The sequence below is a fragment of the Osmia bicornis genome, chromosome 4 (assembly GCF_907164935.1).
Source record: "Osmia bicornis bicornis chromosome 4, iOsmBic2.1, whole genome shotgun sequence".
NCBI classification, from domain to species: Eukaryota; Metazoa; Arthropoda; class Insecta; order Hymenoptera; family Megachilidae; genus Osmia; species Osmia bicornis.
This window is the reverse complement of record NC_060219.1, coordinates 2,268,762-2,283,329: the sequence shown is the minus strand read 5'-3', so window position 1 is coordinate 2,283,329 and position 14,568 is coordinate 2,268,762. Positions and strand designations below refer to the sequence as shown.

The following is a 14,568-nucleotide window of genomic DNA, read 5'->3' as shown; positions in this document are numbered from 1 at the left end:
CGTACATTATACAATATCAGACTTGCCTACATTTTTATGAATGCAGTAATAAAATTTATAACTAAAAAAATGAAAAACAGAATTATATTTCTTACTTGTATCAAATTATATACATAATAACTTCATTTAAAAGTATCAATTAAAATAGTTAAATTTATTTTTCTCTATTTTGTATTTCTTTAATACGTCCAATGAGTTGTTCCTTCCATTGTTCTTCGGATATAGTCTTTGCCCATTCTGGAATTGCTGTAGTTGGTAAGGTAAAAGATGCCATCATAGATTTTACTTGACTGATTTTATCTGCATCCATATCGATATTTGATCGATTACAAGGAGATGACCAAACTTCTATTGTTTCTGACATATAGTCCTGTATGATATGAAATATGATTTTAAGATAAATACTACTCCTTTCTAATTGAACACTCACCTGTTGTGATTCTAATAACATAGGTGGTAATGTTTGACTAGGTTCACCTGCATTAGAGATCCATTCATCATCCTGATTAAAACAATATTCTTTATAGTAGAAATACTTATGAGCCATAAATATTAGACTATAAAATAATTATCATACTTCATCTTCATATAATATTGGATCACTATCTGTAGGAATTTGAGATAAAGGCACATAACCTGCCATTCCAACATCATCTTCACTGTCTGAATCATTCGTTCTCTCAGTTTCAAGCAATAAATTTGGTGCATTTAATTTTGCGTCGGCAGGTTCTTGTGTTGGATCAGGAGACATAGTGCATAACTTTCTTTTTTCAATTTTGACAGCAAGTTTTACCTGTAATCTAAAGAAACATGTCAATACGGCATGTACACAACTTCTAACCTCACTTTTATATCCATCCTTATTTTCAATGTTAAACCTTACAAAATCTTTCTCACGCAAAATAAAAGAACTTTAAATTATATAATTAAATCTCTTACCAAAATATTTTTATTTAAACAAAGTATAAATGCCAAAAATTTATTGATGGAGATTTGACAGCAATCAGCTGATTTTCTGTATACGTTATCCCGCTTCCGAACTATCAATTTGAATTGTTAATTTCTTGCATAATGACGCCAATAATTTTTATATAAAATTCTTAGGTGACTAATATGAGAATGATTCAAAAATACGAAAACCGGAATAATTATTAAAATTAGGTATTATCTATTCTACTGATTTTAATCCAAATGTTAAATAGGAAAAAATAGACATTGCTTAAACAATTAAGCAAACCTTATTAAAAAGAAAAGAAAGAGCACACGATGCGATCAAAGTAAGACAATTTGCTTTAATTTAAAACTATTCCCTAATGTACCCTAAACATTCACATTCATCCAACAACCCTAATGACTAGCAACTTCCTGACTTTGAAGGTCAGAGGGTCATTCTACAGGGGCCTCCATTTCTATTTAACTTAAATCTAAATAATATCTTTATCCTTCTCAGAAAACAAAAATTGCATAAATAATACAACAACAAGATATCTTTTCTCCAACGAACAACCATATATATCGTTGCTAAATGGTTTAGAATATAAAAAAACACGACCTGGTCGTTCGAGTGTTAATAGAGTCGCCAAATCATCGGCTGAAACTCCATCGTGATGGGAAAAAGAATATGTTGCCGGTTATTTCGAAAGGTTACTTCACACGAGGTCAGGCCGACTTGTCTTGAAATCCGAGGAAAAAGAAGTGGAAGAAAAAAATAGGTAAAGATGGCCGATCAAACGTGATTCAGCGGTCGGCGATGCACGCCCCGAAACAGACCGGTCTCCTTCTTGGTTCCGGGAATTCGTACTCCGCCAATGAGACTTCCAGCATCGGCTCCATTCACGGCCAGTATTCTGCTGGAACGTGACGACAATACTCGGGAAATACCCTGGCAATTTTATGTACTCATTCGCCGGGGAAAAATAATGGAAATCCCTTCGCAATTGTTTGGTGAATTATTAGAATTTTTGCGAAATTTGTAGAAAATAAGCGGAGAAAGGATCTGTTATAAGGTTGCTGTGCAAAGTGTTTATTCCGTAGTTTTATATCTTACAAGAGATTGCAATGTAACTTAGTGAACGCTTTGATAGACCGATGTTGCGTCAGGAATACGCGTGATTATCGTCCATTGAGTGTCACATCTTCAAATTGAAATAAAACGCAAAGTATTTGAGATTTTTGTAGTTTTTTTAACACAAACTCTACTTTACGACATTAATCATGAAAGACAATATCATTCGAGTGTCCTCCTAGGCTTTTTTCCACGAGATCGTGGAATACTTCTAACTCTAGAGGAGTTGAATTCGAAAAAAAATAAAAGATCTTTCAAAATCACCTAAGGCCCACGTGAAATAAGGGATTTATGTAATAAATCGCACGAACCATGCGCGTTTGATCCAATTTTCCATTAAATTTTCACACAATTGAAATTCAGTTTCATCAATGATGGTTGTAATATTGTTTTTCAGCTCGTCAGTAGTTTTGGACTGTACTTTTCAAAAATTTCCTTAGAGAAAAGTTGAAAGGTGTTAAATCACGCGGTCTTGGTGGCCGATTGATGTTTCCTCCTCGTGAAATTACGCGTCCATTAAATTTGGTCAAACGCATCGGACTCGTGGAAAAAAGCAGAGAAGAACACTTGAATGATATTATCTTTCATAATTAATGTCGTAAAGCTTACTTTGTGTTAAAATAAAAAAACCATACAAATCTCAAATACTTTGCGTTTTATTTCGCAATTGGTTGAAATGTGACACTCAATTTGGATAACCCTTCACTTCCGGGAGAGTAATGTTAACCGGGGAAAAACCCTTCCCATCCGCTTTCTATTTGGCAACTAACACTGCTACTAGGATTTACCAGAGAAATCGATGAGTCCCGATGACGCATGCCGCTCGTTTCATGGAAATACATGAATCGTATCATGTACGAGTCACGCCGATCTCAAATATCATTGCCTGTTGCTCTGCTTGAGAATGAACATCGTTTGGCAATTAAAAAATGTCGGTAATATTTCCAAAAGGATCGCAGCGAACAGGAGAATCAGAAAAAATTGAATCGTATAAAACAATGATTTTAATCATTAAAAAATAAACCTTTGAAGATAATATTTCTTCTTCTAATACTTCTAACTCTAGAGGAGTAGAATTCGAAAGAAAATAAAAAATTTTTCAAAATCACCTAAGATCCACGTGAAATAAGGGTTTTATATAATAAAAAACGAATGGTCGTCTGATGTACCACACATGTGCATGAATCATCTTTCCTTGAATACCAGGAACACCGAATCATGTTTGTTCACCCGGCAGAAAATCAGACAATGATTTCTTCGACGTAAAGATCGGTTGAAAAATCAAGCTACGTGTCTCGTGGCGAAGAAATCGAGTAAAGGATACCCGCTGAACGAGGATCACGCTCGTGGAAAATCCATGAGAGAAAGACTTTCGAACGTGTTCGCGTTAGCATCGAGTATAAATCGCACGAATTATCTGTCCCCCGAGCGATCTGATTTTCCTCTTTATCTGTCTGCGACGAATGAACAGATTCTGGGAACCATGCACGAATTGGCGATACATTGGAGAGCGAAGTGGAAAATAAAAAATCTAGAAGAGATATCGATCGAAGAGGACGAAATGGAGACTGAGCCAGTGATGGTCCCATCTGGTAAATCTTACTCTAAAAATTGTTAATTTATTAGGAAAGTATGTTGAGTTTCAGTTTGATGTTTAGATCCGTCGGAGTGGAATTCGAACCATATAGCATCATGGATCTCATGGTGTAGTCGTGCGTTTTCTATGAAATCACCCCCAGACCCCGGAAAATTTCCTTCGACGGGAAAGGAGTTGCTGAAATTGTCGTCTGACTTTTGGCAAGGAATTCCTGGCGGTAAAATTTTCGCGAAACACCTCGGGTACCTTCAGTTTCAATCAACCGGTATACAAACGCCAGATTTATTGCAAGAGGAAAAAATCGATGGTGAGTATTACACCGGTTGAAAATTTAACAATAGCCAATAATTACTATCACAATAGAGTATTTTGAAGTGTACGGAAATTGATGTTAGTAATACTGATTCGATTCTCGCAATAAATCCAAGCGGCAACTGGATTCGCGAAGCTTAGAAAAGGTTAATAGGGGTCTAGGTGTGGATTGAAAATGACCGGAAGAGACTAACCGTTCCCCAGGGTCGATTCTCGTCCACTCGCATGCACTCCGACCTTATCTAAGGCTTTAACGAGGGCACGATCTATTAGAGATAAGAAGGGTCCGGCAGAAAAATAAATATCCTAGACGATAATAATCTCGTATCCCCCTACGTTACTACCACCCCAAGATTCGATTTCCACGCGAGAAGGATGTCGATCGTTTGTCCGAAACCTGCGAGTACGATCCATGATCAAACTTCTTTCCTCTTTAAAATCTTAATATCATTGAATCAAAATAAAAGCGTACGGTTTCAAATATACAAACTTTCGAAATATAAGAAAGACAGAAAAAAGGGGGTGGAAGAAGATCCGAGGGAGGAGGTGAGTAAAAATGATTCCGTCTGTTTGGCGGGCGTAAGAGCAGAGACTGGAAAAGAGCGATTCACCTTTCGACGATGCGAAAAGGAAGAAGAGCAGAGTCTTGGCACTGTAAGCCCCGGAGATATATTGTCCGTTTGAATAACGTTGTAGGTGCTCTTGGGGGGCCACTCCGCGCCGGCAGCGGCCGTTTATTAAACGAATCAGTGTTATCGCGGTGAGAGAGCCCTCATGAATAAACCATCGAGTGTTTAGGGCGGCGAAAAGGTGGTGGCACCAGGGGTTACGGCCCCGCAGTAACCACTTCCACCCTTCTCCTTTCGCCGGCATAGCGGGACGGAGGGCGAACTAAAACGGGCTTGGGGTGGTAAGCTCGCCACGGGGTGCGGCTATATTGTTTTCTTGATGAGCGCGAAACATCCCCCGAATCTCCGGCGTATACGGTATAATTTCACGTGTCAACCTGCACCGCGAAACTCTCAGTCGCCGAAAGCTGCGATCCTGGTAAAGCATTCGTTTCTTTTCTGCGTTCGAGCAATTCTAGCATCCGCATTATTAAGAATAAACAAGGTTGATTCGTAAAGATATCAAACGATTTAAATCGTTTTTTGATAAGATGTCACTTGTCTACGTAATTTGTTTTTGGTTGCATTTCAATAATCGGTTGTTCATAAAATTTTATCTGCAATATGAAATTCAAACGAGTGGTTTCGGCGTGCATGGTGGCATTGGCCCTCGTGACAATGAGAGTGGGTGAAACTATAGTCGCAGACTGTTCGAAGGTGTTAAGGTATTCTGGGATGTTAGAGTGGGGGCGATAAGGGCTGAAATCACTTGGGGCAAAGGTCGCTCAGTTACTCTCTGTCCACCGACTGGTACGTTTTATTCTGCCCGTATCCACGTTTTATCGGCTCCGGTTATCAGAATTTCATGTTGTCCGCTTGTAAGACACACCTGGAGTATATAAGTGCTTGTGTGAAATGTTCACCGCTTGACTGGTTCTTTTATCGATCGATCGAAGATCTTTGGAAAATTGTTTAAAACGATCTTCAAATATCTAATTTCATAACGTTGTATTTATTAAGTACTTGAAGTACTAGTGAAGTGCAAAACGTAATTGAACTTAAATGCGATGCGAAGAAAGTGGTCTACATAGTGATTAAACTTTTAAGAAGCAAAAGTTATTTAAAAAACATTTTACTCTTTTATGTACCAGCTTTCAAATTAAAATATTTAAGTAATTTCGCAAGAAATTGATACGTGACGATCATGGACAATAACACGTATCAATTAAACAATGAGTTAAGATGATTGTTATCTTGTGTACATGTCGGATGAAGCATAATATCATAATGAGATTGATAGTAGGCCTGTCAACCACCGTCGCTTACACGGTGAAAGATTAGGCTTACGAAATCCTTCGACACGTAATGTGGAGGATTCAAACGCATCCATTGCATCTTCAGCAGGAGACCAGATTCCATCCTTCGGCAGCTGCCATTCTTTACAACGGTATTTCTTGTTATATTTCATCGATATGAGAGAAGAAATTCGTCAACTTCCAAAATATTATCACACGAAATTGATAACATTTTCATTAAACCTAGAGGATCTGACCCATTCCAGACAAAAATCTTAGTTACACTAATTACCCACATTCAATTATTATTCTTTATCTTATAACCAACACTTGTATAAGCGTCTATGACATATTTTTAAGTATTTAATTTGTTACCTTCAGCCTTGGTCAACGAAGAAATTGCGACACCATCGGATCTCCCTCGTTTTCATTCAAAGTCCCCTTCCTTAGAACCAGGAGTTAGTCACTCGAAGGCGGGACATATTATATACAAAAAAAGAAATAAGGAAAGAAAAAAAGATAATCAACGAATAGTCGCGACCATCGCTGTTCTCAAGGTTCCAACGAATCGACCTCGGAATCCAACACGGTCACCGGTGCATGCGCCCTTCCGTTTCTTGTTCGCAGAAAGGTTCAGCCTCCTACAACGGTCTTGCTCGTTGATTGGATCAACAGCTGGAGCCAGCGGTTCCGGGGCGGTCGGAGGCGGACAAGTTCAACTCTGGCAATTCCTGCTGGAGCTACTCTCGGATTCGTCGAATTCATCCTGTATCGCGTGGGAAGGTTCCAACGGGGAGTTTAAACTTACCGATCCGGATGAGGTTGCTCGGAGATGGGGCGAACGGAAGAGCAAACCGAACATGAACTACGACAAACTGTCGCGGGCACTCAGGTGAAGCCTCGATGCAAATTATAGCAAATTAAACATTAATACACAAGTTACTGATACTTTGGATGTGAAGTTGTTTATTGAAAAAAATATCCTGAATCATGAGGTACCACCTTCCAGAGCGTCACACCAAGCGTCCAATCCTGTTTCTGAAAATCCCACTAACATAAGAATGTTTCTTCTTTTGCAGGTACTATTACGACAAGAATATAATGACGAAAGTGCACGGGAAACGCTATGCTTACAAATTCGATTTTCATGGACTGATGATGGCTTGCCAGGCACAAGCTGGCGTCACGCTGGAAACGTCCTCGTCATCCCGAAGTACAGGAGCAAATTGTCACCCTCATCATTCGCATCATACTCATCATTTATATCCAACAGGAGCATCGAATTCGCAACATTCTTCGGTATCAGCACATCCACCGCCGCCTCCGCCACCTCCGCCTCATTACTGTTGGCCTTATCATAGATATTCTCCACCAACATAACATTGTTTTTTATTTATGACAACCTGCCGAATTCCCTGACACATGAGATACTCCTATATTTAATGTAAGATATACACTTAAGATTAAGGACATGAGTACAATTAAGAAATGATTGTATACTTATTTGTAAGGAAAAAAGATTGTTGTAAATATAAATCTCTTATAATATTTAGGTAAATGTATTTAAAGCAATAGCGGTGATTCTGTGTGTTTTATTTAATATTATGATGTACAGTATGGAAATAATGTTTATTATTATAACAAATACTTTAGACAAAGTAAAATTCTTTAAAAAACGTATTATATATAGATGTTCAATCATTTCTACAGTATATTTTATTATCTCTGTAGTTCTACTATATGATAAAAATATTTGTTTATATAAAAAGAAATATAATTCAAATTTTTATTATCAACTGTTCAACCTTTATTATCGACGGTTCATGATGTTTCAGATCCTGAAGATGTCGCTTCCTGTCCCTTGGACAACCAATCAGAATCAGAGTGGCCATAACCATCGCGTGGTTAAATGACCGCCATTTCTCTTTCGTCGTAAGAAAAGGTAAATGGAAGCACGTTGTAAAACAGTTTACTAGAAATCTGTTTATTATAACACCATCGTCGTTATTTTTATATGAAAAAGTTTCAAAATGTAAGGAAGGAGCCGAAATTATTAACAGTTTTTTATTATTTCAGGTTTCCTGTACCTCGAAAACATGTCAGACGTTGAAAAGTAAGTGTGTTTTGTGTATCATTGAATAACTCTTTATATTTGTACATATATTGTTGAATAAGTCTTTTTAAATATATCGAGTAAAATTTGTATCTAACGTCAAAGGATTGATATTAAAATTAATTATTACAGGTGTATGCAAAGTTGAAATATAACCTTAAATTTGTTATGTCAAGTAGCCATTAACAAAAAGTTAAACAAAATAATTGCTTTTTAATTTATAGCGACGATGTCCCCTCTGCGATGGCAGCAGGAGGTTCAATGGACGTAATTACAGCCCTCCAAGAAGTTCTTAAAAATGCGGTTATTCACGATGGTGTTGTACACGGCCTTCATGAAGCAGCCAAAGCGTTAGATAAGTAAGTTTTCTAAACTAGTTTGCTATATTATTACAAAATAAACGCGTTTTATGATGATATACTAGGTTCCCTCTTCTGAGAAATACCCGTTACATTAATAAATAATGCAGCGATTAACCTTTTCTGATATATTATCAAAGAAATATGTTTTTTTATGTACAGTGATGTACTTCATTTTTATGTGTTTCTAAATTACTTATTCCAGGAGACAAGCTATGTTATGCATATTGGCTGATAATTGTGACGAACCCATGTACAAAAAACTGGTACAAGCACTGTGTAATGAACATCAAATACCATTAGTTAAAGTAGATAACAATAAGAAACTTGGTGAATGGGCTGGTCTTTGTAAAATTGACAGTGCTGGTAAAGCTAGAAAAGTTGTTGGCTGTTCCTGTGTTGTAATAAAGGTAATAAGTTGTACATTATAATATTTTAAGTTAATAGAATTGCAGTAATACTATATGATGATACTTTTGGCTCCCTCTGCTGAGAGAACCCAAATTAAAAACAATGCTGTGATCAGTCCATTACTGATTTTGACATGGCATGTTAACATATAATTTTTAAATAGTTTCATTTGAATTAAATAATAACATTTTTTTAGGACTTTGGGGAAGATACTCCTGCAAAGGATGTTGTAATGGAGTATGTCAAACAGAGTTCTGTACATTAAGATCTTGTAATAAAAAATTGGATATAGTTTCGTAGGTATAATTATTTAATCCTTAAATATTTTTATAATTTATACATTACTTAAACTAACTAAAACTTCATTCATATTTAGTTATAAATAAATATTTTGTTATCAAGAAGGTAACTCATATTAATCTTGTTGCTCATTCTTTACAGTTTTTGTTATTTTGTCACATATGTTCTTATGACTTTCCCAATCTTTCACTTGGCATTTTCTAAAATTACGCATGAATAACTCTTTAGATGTACAGAATTCTATTTTATAACTATAAAAAATAATTGTTTACCTTCCACAGTACCAAGCTTCTTTACATTTAGAACAACGTTTTTTTGCATCCTCATGACATAAGAAACATTCTTTAGGATCAATCCAATCTAATTTATTTAAATCGTATGCATCACTTAAAATTTTTGCTGCATTTTTAATAAATTCTGCATCTTTTGTGTACAGAAGTTTCGACTGGTACTTAGCTAACTTTTTCCACTTCTTCTGATACTTTTCCATTATCGATGATTTTATCTAACAGCATTAATCGAAATCATTATTTAGCATATGAACATTCATAATTAACGATTTAATTTAGTGGTTTATAACCTGTGGTATTAGCTCTACATTTATTGTTAGAGGTCCTCTAGATTGACACTGTGACATGGTTAAATAACTTAACCATCTTTTTAAATCTATCAGTGGAGAGATTTGATCCAGTACAGTTTCGTGTAAATATTTCTGCAACTAACGCACATACGTTGTTTTTAACTTTCGTACAGGGCAATGAATAACATCAAAGTACCTTTATCAATTGAGTTAATCTATGTTCAGTGATTTCATAGTATGGTGCACTTTTTGGATTAAGTAGTAATTCCCGTAAACCAAACCATACTTGTCCTTCTATTTTAGAAATCTTTCCTTCTTCGCTCGACTTGACTTTCTTCCAACCACTGTTGTATATCATACTTTCTCCTAAAGAATTGCGGTATTATCGTAATTTATTGTCCTCGCATTTTAAAACAGGAGTGTAGGATATTATACCTTCTGCATTTTCCTTCTTCCAAGGTTGATTTTCAATCAATTGGGCAAGCAAATAGGGTACATCATGCGTAGCAAGTAATCGCGATAATACACAAATTGGTAAATTATCCGCATATTCGGCCAAATAACGAAGGATAGAAATGCAACGCATACTGATATCAAATTCAAGTTCTTTCTTTTTTTCTAATATCTCTTCTAAACATGAACTAAAATGCAATTATTGTTCAAGTGTATAAATCAAAGTAGAAGTCAGACTTTAATAATAGCTTACTTTGGATCTTTTAGATTTTCATAAATTTCAATATCTTGTATATCAAGAAGCGAAGAGACATATTTAACAGCATAATCAACAAGATCCAAACTAGAATCATCCATAGTTTCCGCACTTTCGCTGTGAAACAAAACGCTTTCTAACAAAGAGACCACAATATTTTCGTGATAGAATATAGTGAAATGCATAAATGTATTTGATGGCTCGGCATTCATTTCTACTAAAATTGGAAATACTTTGTGCTTCCATACATCAATTTGTATAGCTTCATATATAAGAATTGGAATCTATAAAATAAATATAAGATTGAAATTGTAATGTACTGTACATGTAATATGAATTTACCTTTTTGAAAGAGACAAACCATTCCTTTACATTTTCTTCTCGCAAAGCGTTAATTTCCAAAACATTTTGTTGATTCAATAATATTAATCTTTTATGAAATTCTAACCATCTGAAATAATATATTTAATATTTTAATTTGTATAGAGTATTATTCATGATTGTATTTCAGAAGCTTTTTTACAAATTTAAATTATTAAGAATTATAAGGAAATTGACCCCTCTGTTCCGATATCTTGAAGTTCGGACATTTGTAAATTTTGTATATATGATTCGATTTCCCATGGTGAAATGATATATTCCATGCGAGTTGACATTTTTCAGAGAAAGAAATTAATGACTTAGAGTCAAAGAATTAGATTCTATATGATGTAATGTCAACCATTTGTAAACAAAATTCAGAATTGGTATCCTGGGTAATGTGATACCACCATTTGGCTTTTTATTTTAATCTTATATGTATGGGATAGTAATGCTATTACTTTCTATGAGCATACAGCTTTTATGTAATCTAATGGGACTAAATAGTATCAGATATAACCTACAACATATATATACTATTTGTTTAAAGCTAAAGCATTTTTACATTACAAAAATGTTAAGCAAAATCATTGGAGTTTCGTTTTATATTTTAGTTATTTTAAATACAGTATTTTTATATATTTCTACATCTTTTCAAATAGGGGGTAACTATAAAAACATATGTAATATATATATACACACATATGTTAGACAAATTATAATACATTTAATTTATTTATTAATTTTATAGAAGCCAGTATTCTTCCAAATATGTCACTGATAAGTAATATAGAATTAATAAACGTATCAGAGCAGGTATTCAATAAGTCTTCGTATGAGTTATTCAGACATTTGATTATTAGATACCAAGGACAGACGAATTTAAAGAATTTTACTGATGTTGCTCCTGAAAGGTATTACTTTCAAAATATCTTTCATTATACTTTTTTAATTAAATTTCTATTCTATAACTTTAGGTTGTTATATGTATCACCCAGAATTCCTTGGACAGAAACAACAAAATCTTTTATGAAGTTGCTGGATAATTATGAATTAGATACTTACCAGCCAGAAATTATAACAAAAGATGAAGATATAGAAGAAAATGAATTTATTAATAATTTAATGAAAGCAGATGTTATATTACATGTTATGAATTTTTTATCAGTCAAAGGTTTTTTTGAAAATAATTCACTAATTTATAAAAACATTTTGAAAGAAATTTGGTTTCATTTATATTCTCGAAGTAAGGGAATAAATGGTAGTTCTGGTTTTGAACATGTATTTGTAGGAGAAAGGAAACCGCGCAAAGGTATTACAGGACTTCATAACTGGATATCTTTTTCTTCTGGGGAGTTGTTAAACACAATAAATTATTTTGGGTTTTCCCATAATATGGAATTGAGTGATGTAAGTAGAAATATAAAACTTAAGTAAGATTTGTTAAAAATAATTGCAAGTCGTTTTCAGAAGATGGGTATTTTAGAAACATATTTTACTTATGGCAATAAACGTAAAATGTCAACTATATTCATTGGTACAACACCAGAATTAGAAGTAGCACTGTATACACTTTGTTTCTTTGCAAGACCAAATAAAAGATGTAATGTCTCCTTTACTAAGTTTAAATTTAGTATTCAGACATATGTATTGCATAGTAATAACAAAAAATTCGTTGCAAGTGCTTTTCCTATTATAGGAAAAAGATGAATAAAATGAACTGTTACAAAATAAAATGCAGAACAATTCATTACAATGACAAAATACGACATGTATTTCTAAAAATAAGTAGCTGAGAATTTATAAGATAGAAAAATTGAGAATATATACAGGAACTTTTTAAGTTAGATCAATCACAGAACAGGCATCATCTTCAGTGTTAGGTACTTTGATCTTGGTAGAATGTTTTTTTTTCTTTTTTGACACAGAACTGCTCGATACATTACTTGTATCTGAAGTATTTATATTATTATCCGATATTCTGCATTTTTTAGAAACCGTTGGAGAATCGTTGGAGGAATTCCATTTTGTATCTGTATCTGAATGAATTGAATCAGTTTCTGTTTTACCACCTTGTACCTTGTATTCATTTTTATCTTCATCATTATTTCTGCATATAGATGTCTAGGAATAAAATATAATTATTATTTGTCTTTTTTATTTTTGCTATGAATCTAAATTTAATTTCAAACCTTGTGCTTTTTTCGTTTGACAGGTATGACATTTTTCCCCAATGACTCTTTATTACTTTTGTCTTTCTTTGTCTTGACTTCAACTGGTTGTTGCTTAAAAATATCATTCTCCATTTCTTGTATCTCTGATACATTACTAGATTTATCATGAATCTCGTGTATTTCTTCTAATTCATTATCTGTACTTTGTAAAGTTCTGTTTTGACTATGTGAAAATGTTGGCCCCTCTTCTAAATCTCTACAATAATAGCAATAATTATAATGACAATAATAGCAATAATTATAATTATTTAGTAATGATAATAACAATAATTACGTTTGTTTTGATTGTTCTTCTAACAAGCTATTTAATTTTGCATTGACTAGACTCAGCTCTTCTCTAAGCCTTTTAACAGTCATACGTAATTGTTTGCAGTTGTTAAAGCTTCCAATTAACTCCCTATAACTTAATTAAGTTAGTAACATTTGATTATCTTTTATCACAACAACACTTACTTTTTCATAATAGAAATAAATTTAATCAGTGTGTCAGGATCTTTATCGTTTCCAATCATTCTACTAACATCACTAAGAGGACCATGTAATAATGCTTGTAGTCTAAAATTAATCATTAATTTACATAAGTGAAATATAGAATTTATAATAATGTAAACATTACATACGGTTTGAGATCTTCAAGCTTATCTTTCAATTGAGTAATTTCTTTTTTTAAATTATCAGATTTTGAACTTCGTTTTTTAAAATATTCTATTTGCTCTTTTAAGGCATGTATTGCTGAATTCTTCTGATTGATTTCAGCTTCCAATTTATAAACTTCTTGCCTTAAGCCAGCATTTTGTTTTTCCAAAGTAACATTTTTTGAAGTATAATATTGGATGTCTTTTTCTTTTAACAAAATTTGAAATTTCAAACCATCTATTTTATCCTGTAACGTGGAAGCCTGAGACTCAACAATTTCATTATTTGCAAATGTGAAATAGAGCCTATGTATTTTGCTTTGTGTCACTTTTTCCCTACATTGTGGACAACTCTTTGATCTGAAAACAAAGAATTATTAATACTGTTATGAATTGAGTAAACATCCATTGAATAAGTCATTTATGTTGTATCTTACAATATTTATTGCTTAATAAATATGTGAAATCATCATTGTTAAACAGGTATTTACCTCTCAAGCCAGGCATTCAAACATTGCAAATGAAATACATGTCCACATCGGGTATAAAAAATATCATCTGTTTGCACTAATGGGTCACTGCAGATAGAGCATATAACATTCATTTTACCAGAGAACTTGGTAAACAATATGTTTAAAAATGATATTACAAATAAATTTAAGATAAATTCATTAGTATTTCTCAATAAAAATTTTACATCATTCGGTTTTCTGTTTTTTTATAAAATATCTGAAATAAATTCTAATTTTCTTAATTTATGTTTCTGTTCAAAGCAGCTCAAGTTTCGGAAAGGTTATGCATGCGTCGTCAAAGACGATAAACCAAATGTCAGTGGAAGGTTTTAAGTTTACCCCACTGTCATTTCTATAGAGTTTGAATTTGTATAGTGTCATGAAAAACATTTACTTTACATTTACCAGACAGCTGTTTGAGAATAAAATTTCAATAACTATTTTCCTTTACGCGTCATCGCAAATGAAAGTAATATGT

At 33.6% G+C, this 14,568-nt stretch overlaps 6 protein-coding genes across 11 annotated transcripts; 3 read left to right on the top strand and 3 right to left on the bottom strand.

The window, feature by feature from the left end:
• Positions 1–66: 66 nt before the first annotated feature.
• LOC114876550 (male-enhanced antigen 1) lies at positions 67–1,052 on the bottom strand. Of its 2 annotated transcripts, none has more exons than XM_029188282.2 (4): positions 940–1,052; positions 578–793; positions 431–502; positions 67–370 (listed from the first exon to the last, which is right to left on the bottom strand). In XM_029188282.2, the coding sequence occupies exons 2-4, from the start codon at positions 749–751 to the stop codon at positions 155–157; spliced, it is 462 nt and encodes a 153-aa protein (XP_029044115.1). In that variant the 5' UTR covers positions 752–793; positions 940–1,052; the 3' UTR covers positions 67–154. The 2 variants fall into 2 exon arrangements, with proteins under 2 accessions (XP_029044115.1, XP_029044030.1); XM_029188197.2 differs by having other exon boundaries at positions 578–800; positions 940–1,051.
• A 2,200-nt stretch (positions 1,053–3,252) lies between these two features.
• Positions 3,253–7,257, top strand: LOC114882782 (DNA-binding protein D-ETS-6-like). Its single transcript, XM_029199814.2, has 4 exons — positions 3,253–3,657; positions 3,724–3,969; positions 6,505–6,769; positions 6,957–7,257. Exons 1-4 carry the CDS (start codon positions 3,423–3,425, stop codon positions 7,255–7,257), a joined length of 1,047 nt encoding a protein of 348 aa, XP_029055647.2. The 5' UTR covers positions 3,253–3,422.
• A 493-nt stretch (positions 7,258–7,750) lies between these two features.
• LOC114882790 (40S ribosomal protein S12) lies at positions 7,751–9,052 on the top strand. Its single transcript, XM_029199825.2, has 5 exons — positions 7,751–7,819; positions 7,954–7,990; positions 8,215–8,349; positions 8,555–8,759; positions 8,957–9,052. The coding sequence occupies exons 2-5, from the start codon at positions 7,974–7,976 to the stop codon at positions 9,023–9,025; spliced, it is 426 nt and encodes a 141-aa protein (XP_029055658.1). The 5' UTR covers positions 7,751–7,819; positions 7,954–7,973; the 3' UTR covers positions 9,026–9,052.
• LOC114882829 (endoribonuclease CG2145-like) lies at positions 8,972–12,538 on the top strand. Of its 4 annotated transcripts, none has more exons than XM_029199917.2 (4): positions 8,972–9,060; positions 11,461–11,623; positions 11,687–12,119; positions 12,180–12,533. In XM_029199917.2, the coding sequence occupies exons 2-4, from the start codon at positions 11,481–11,483 to the stop codon at positions 12,417–12,419; spliced, it is 816 nt and encodes a 271-aa protein (XP_029055750.2). In that variant the 5' UTR covers positions 8,972–9,060; positions 11,461–11,480; the 3' UTR covers positions 12,420–12,533. The 4 variants fall into 4 exon arrangements, with proteins under 4 accessions (XP_029055750.2, XP_046141469.1, XP_046141468.1 ...); XM_046285513.1 differs by lacking the exon at positions 8,972–9,060 and adding an exon at positions 10,541–11,374 and having other exon boundaries at positions 11,708–12,119; positions 12,180–12,538; XM_046285512.1 differs by lacking the exon at positions 8,972–9,060 and adding an exon at positions 10,541–11,374 and having other exon boundaries at positions 12,183–12,537.
• Positions 9,067–11,005, bottom strand: LOC114883109 (zinc finger MYND domain-containing protein 10). Its single transcript, XM_046285514.1, has 8 exons — positions 10,908–11,005; positions 10,692–10,800; positions 10,347–10,633; positions 10,076–10,281; positions 9,837–10,006; positions 9,641–9,778; positions 9,333–9,565; positions 9,067–9,260 (listed from the first exon to the last, which is right to left on the bottom strand). Exons 1-8 carry the CDS (start codon positions 11,003–11,005, stop codon positions 9,176–9,178), a joined length of 1,326 nt encoding a protein of 441 aa, XP_046141470.1. The 3' UTR covers positions 9,067–9,175.
• LOC114882756 (E3 ubiquitin-protein ligase TRAIP-like) lies at positions 12,456–14,562 on the bottom strand. Of its 2 annotated transcripts, none has more exons than XM_029199760.2 (6): positions 14,070–14,562; positions 13,564–13,938; positions 13,397–13,498; positions 13,218–13,346; positions 12,902–13,139; positions 12,456–12,833 (listed from the first exon to the last, which is right to left on the bottom strand). In XM_029199760.2, exons 1-6 carry the CDS (start codon positions 14,180–14,182, stop codon positions 12,549–12,551), a joined length of 1,242 nt encoding a protein of 413 aa, XP_029055593.2. In that variant the 5' UTR covers positions 14,183–14,562; the 3' UTR covers positions 12,456–12,548. The 2 variants fall into 2 exon arrangements, with proteins under 2 accessions (XP_029055593.2, XP_029055602.2); XM_029199769.2 differs by having other exon boundaries at positions 13,218–13,340; positions 14,070–14,561.
• Positions 14,563–14,568: the final 6 nt, after the last annotated feature.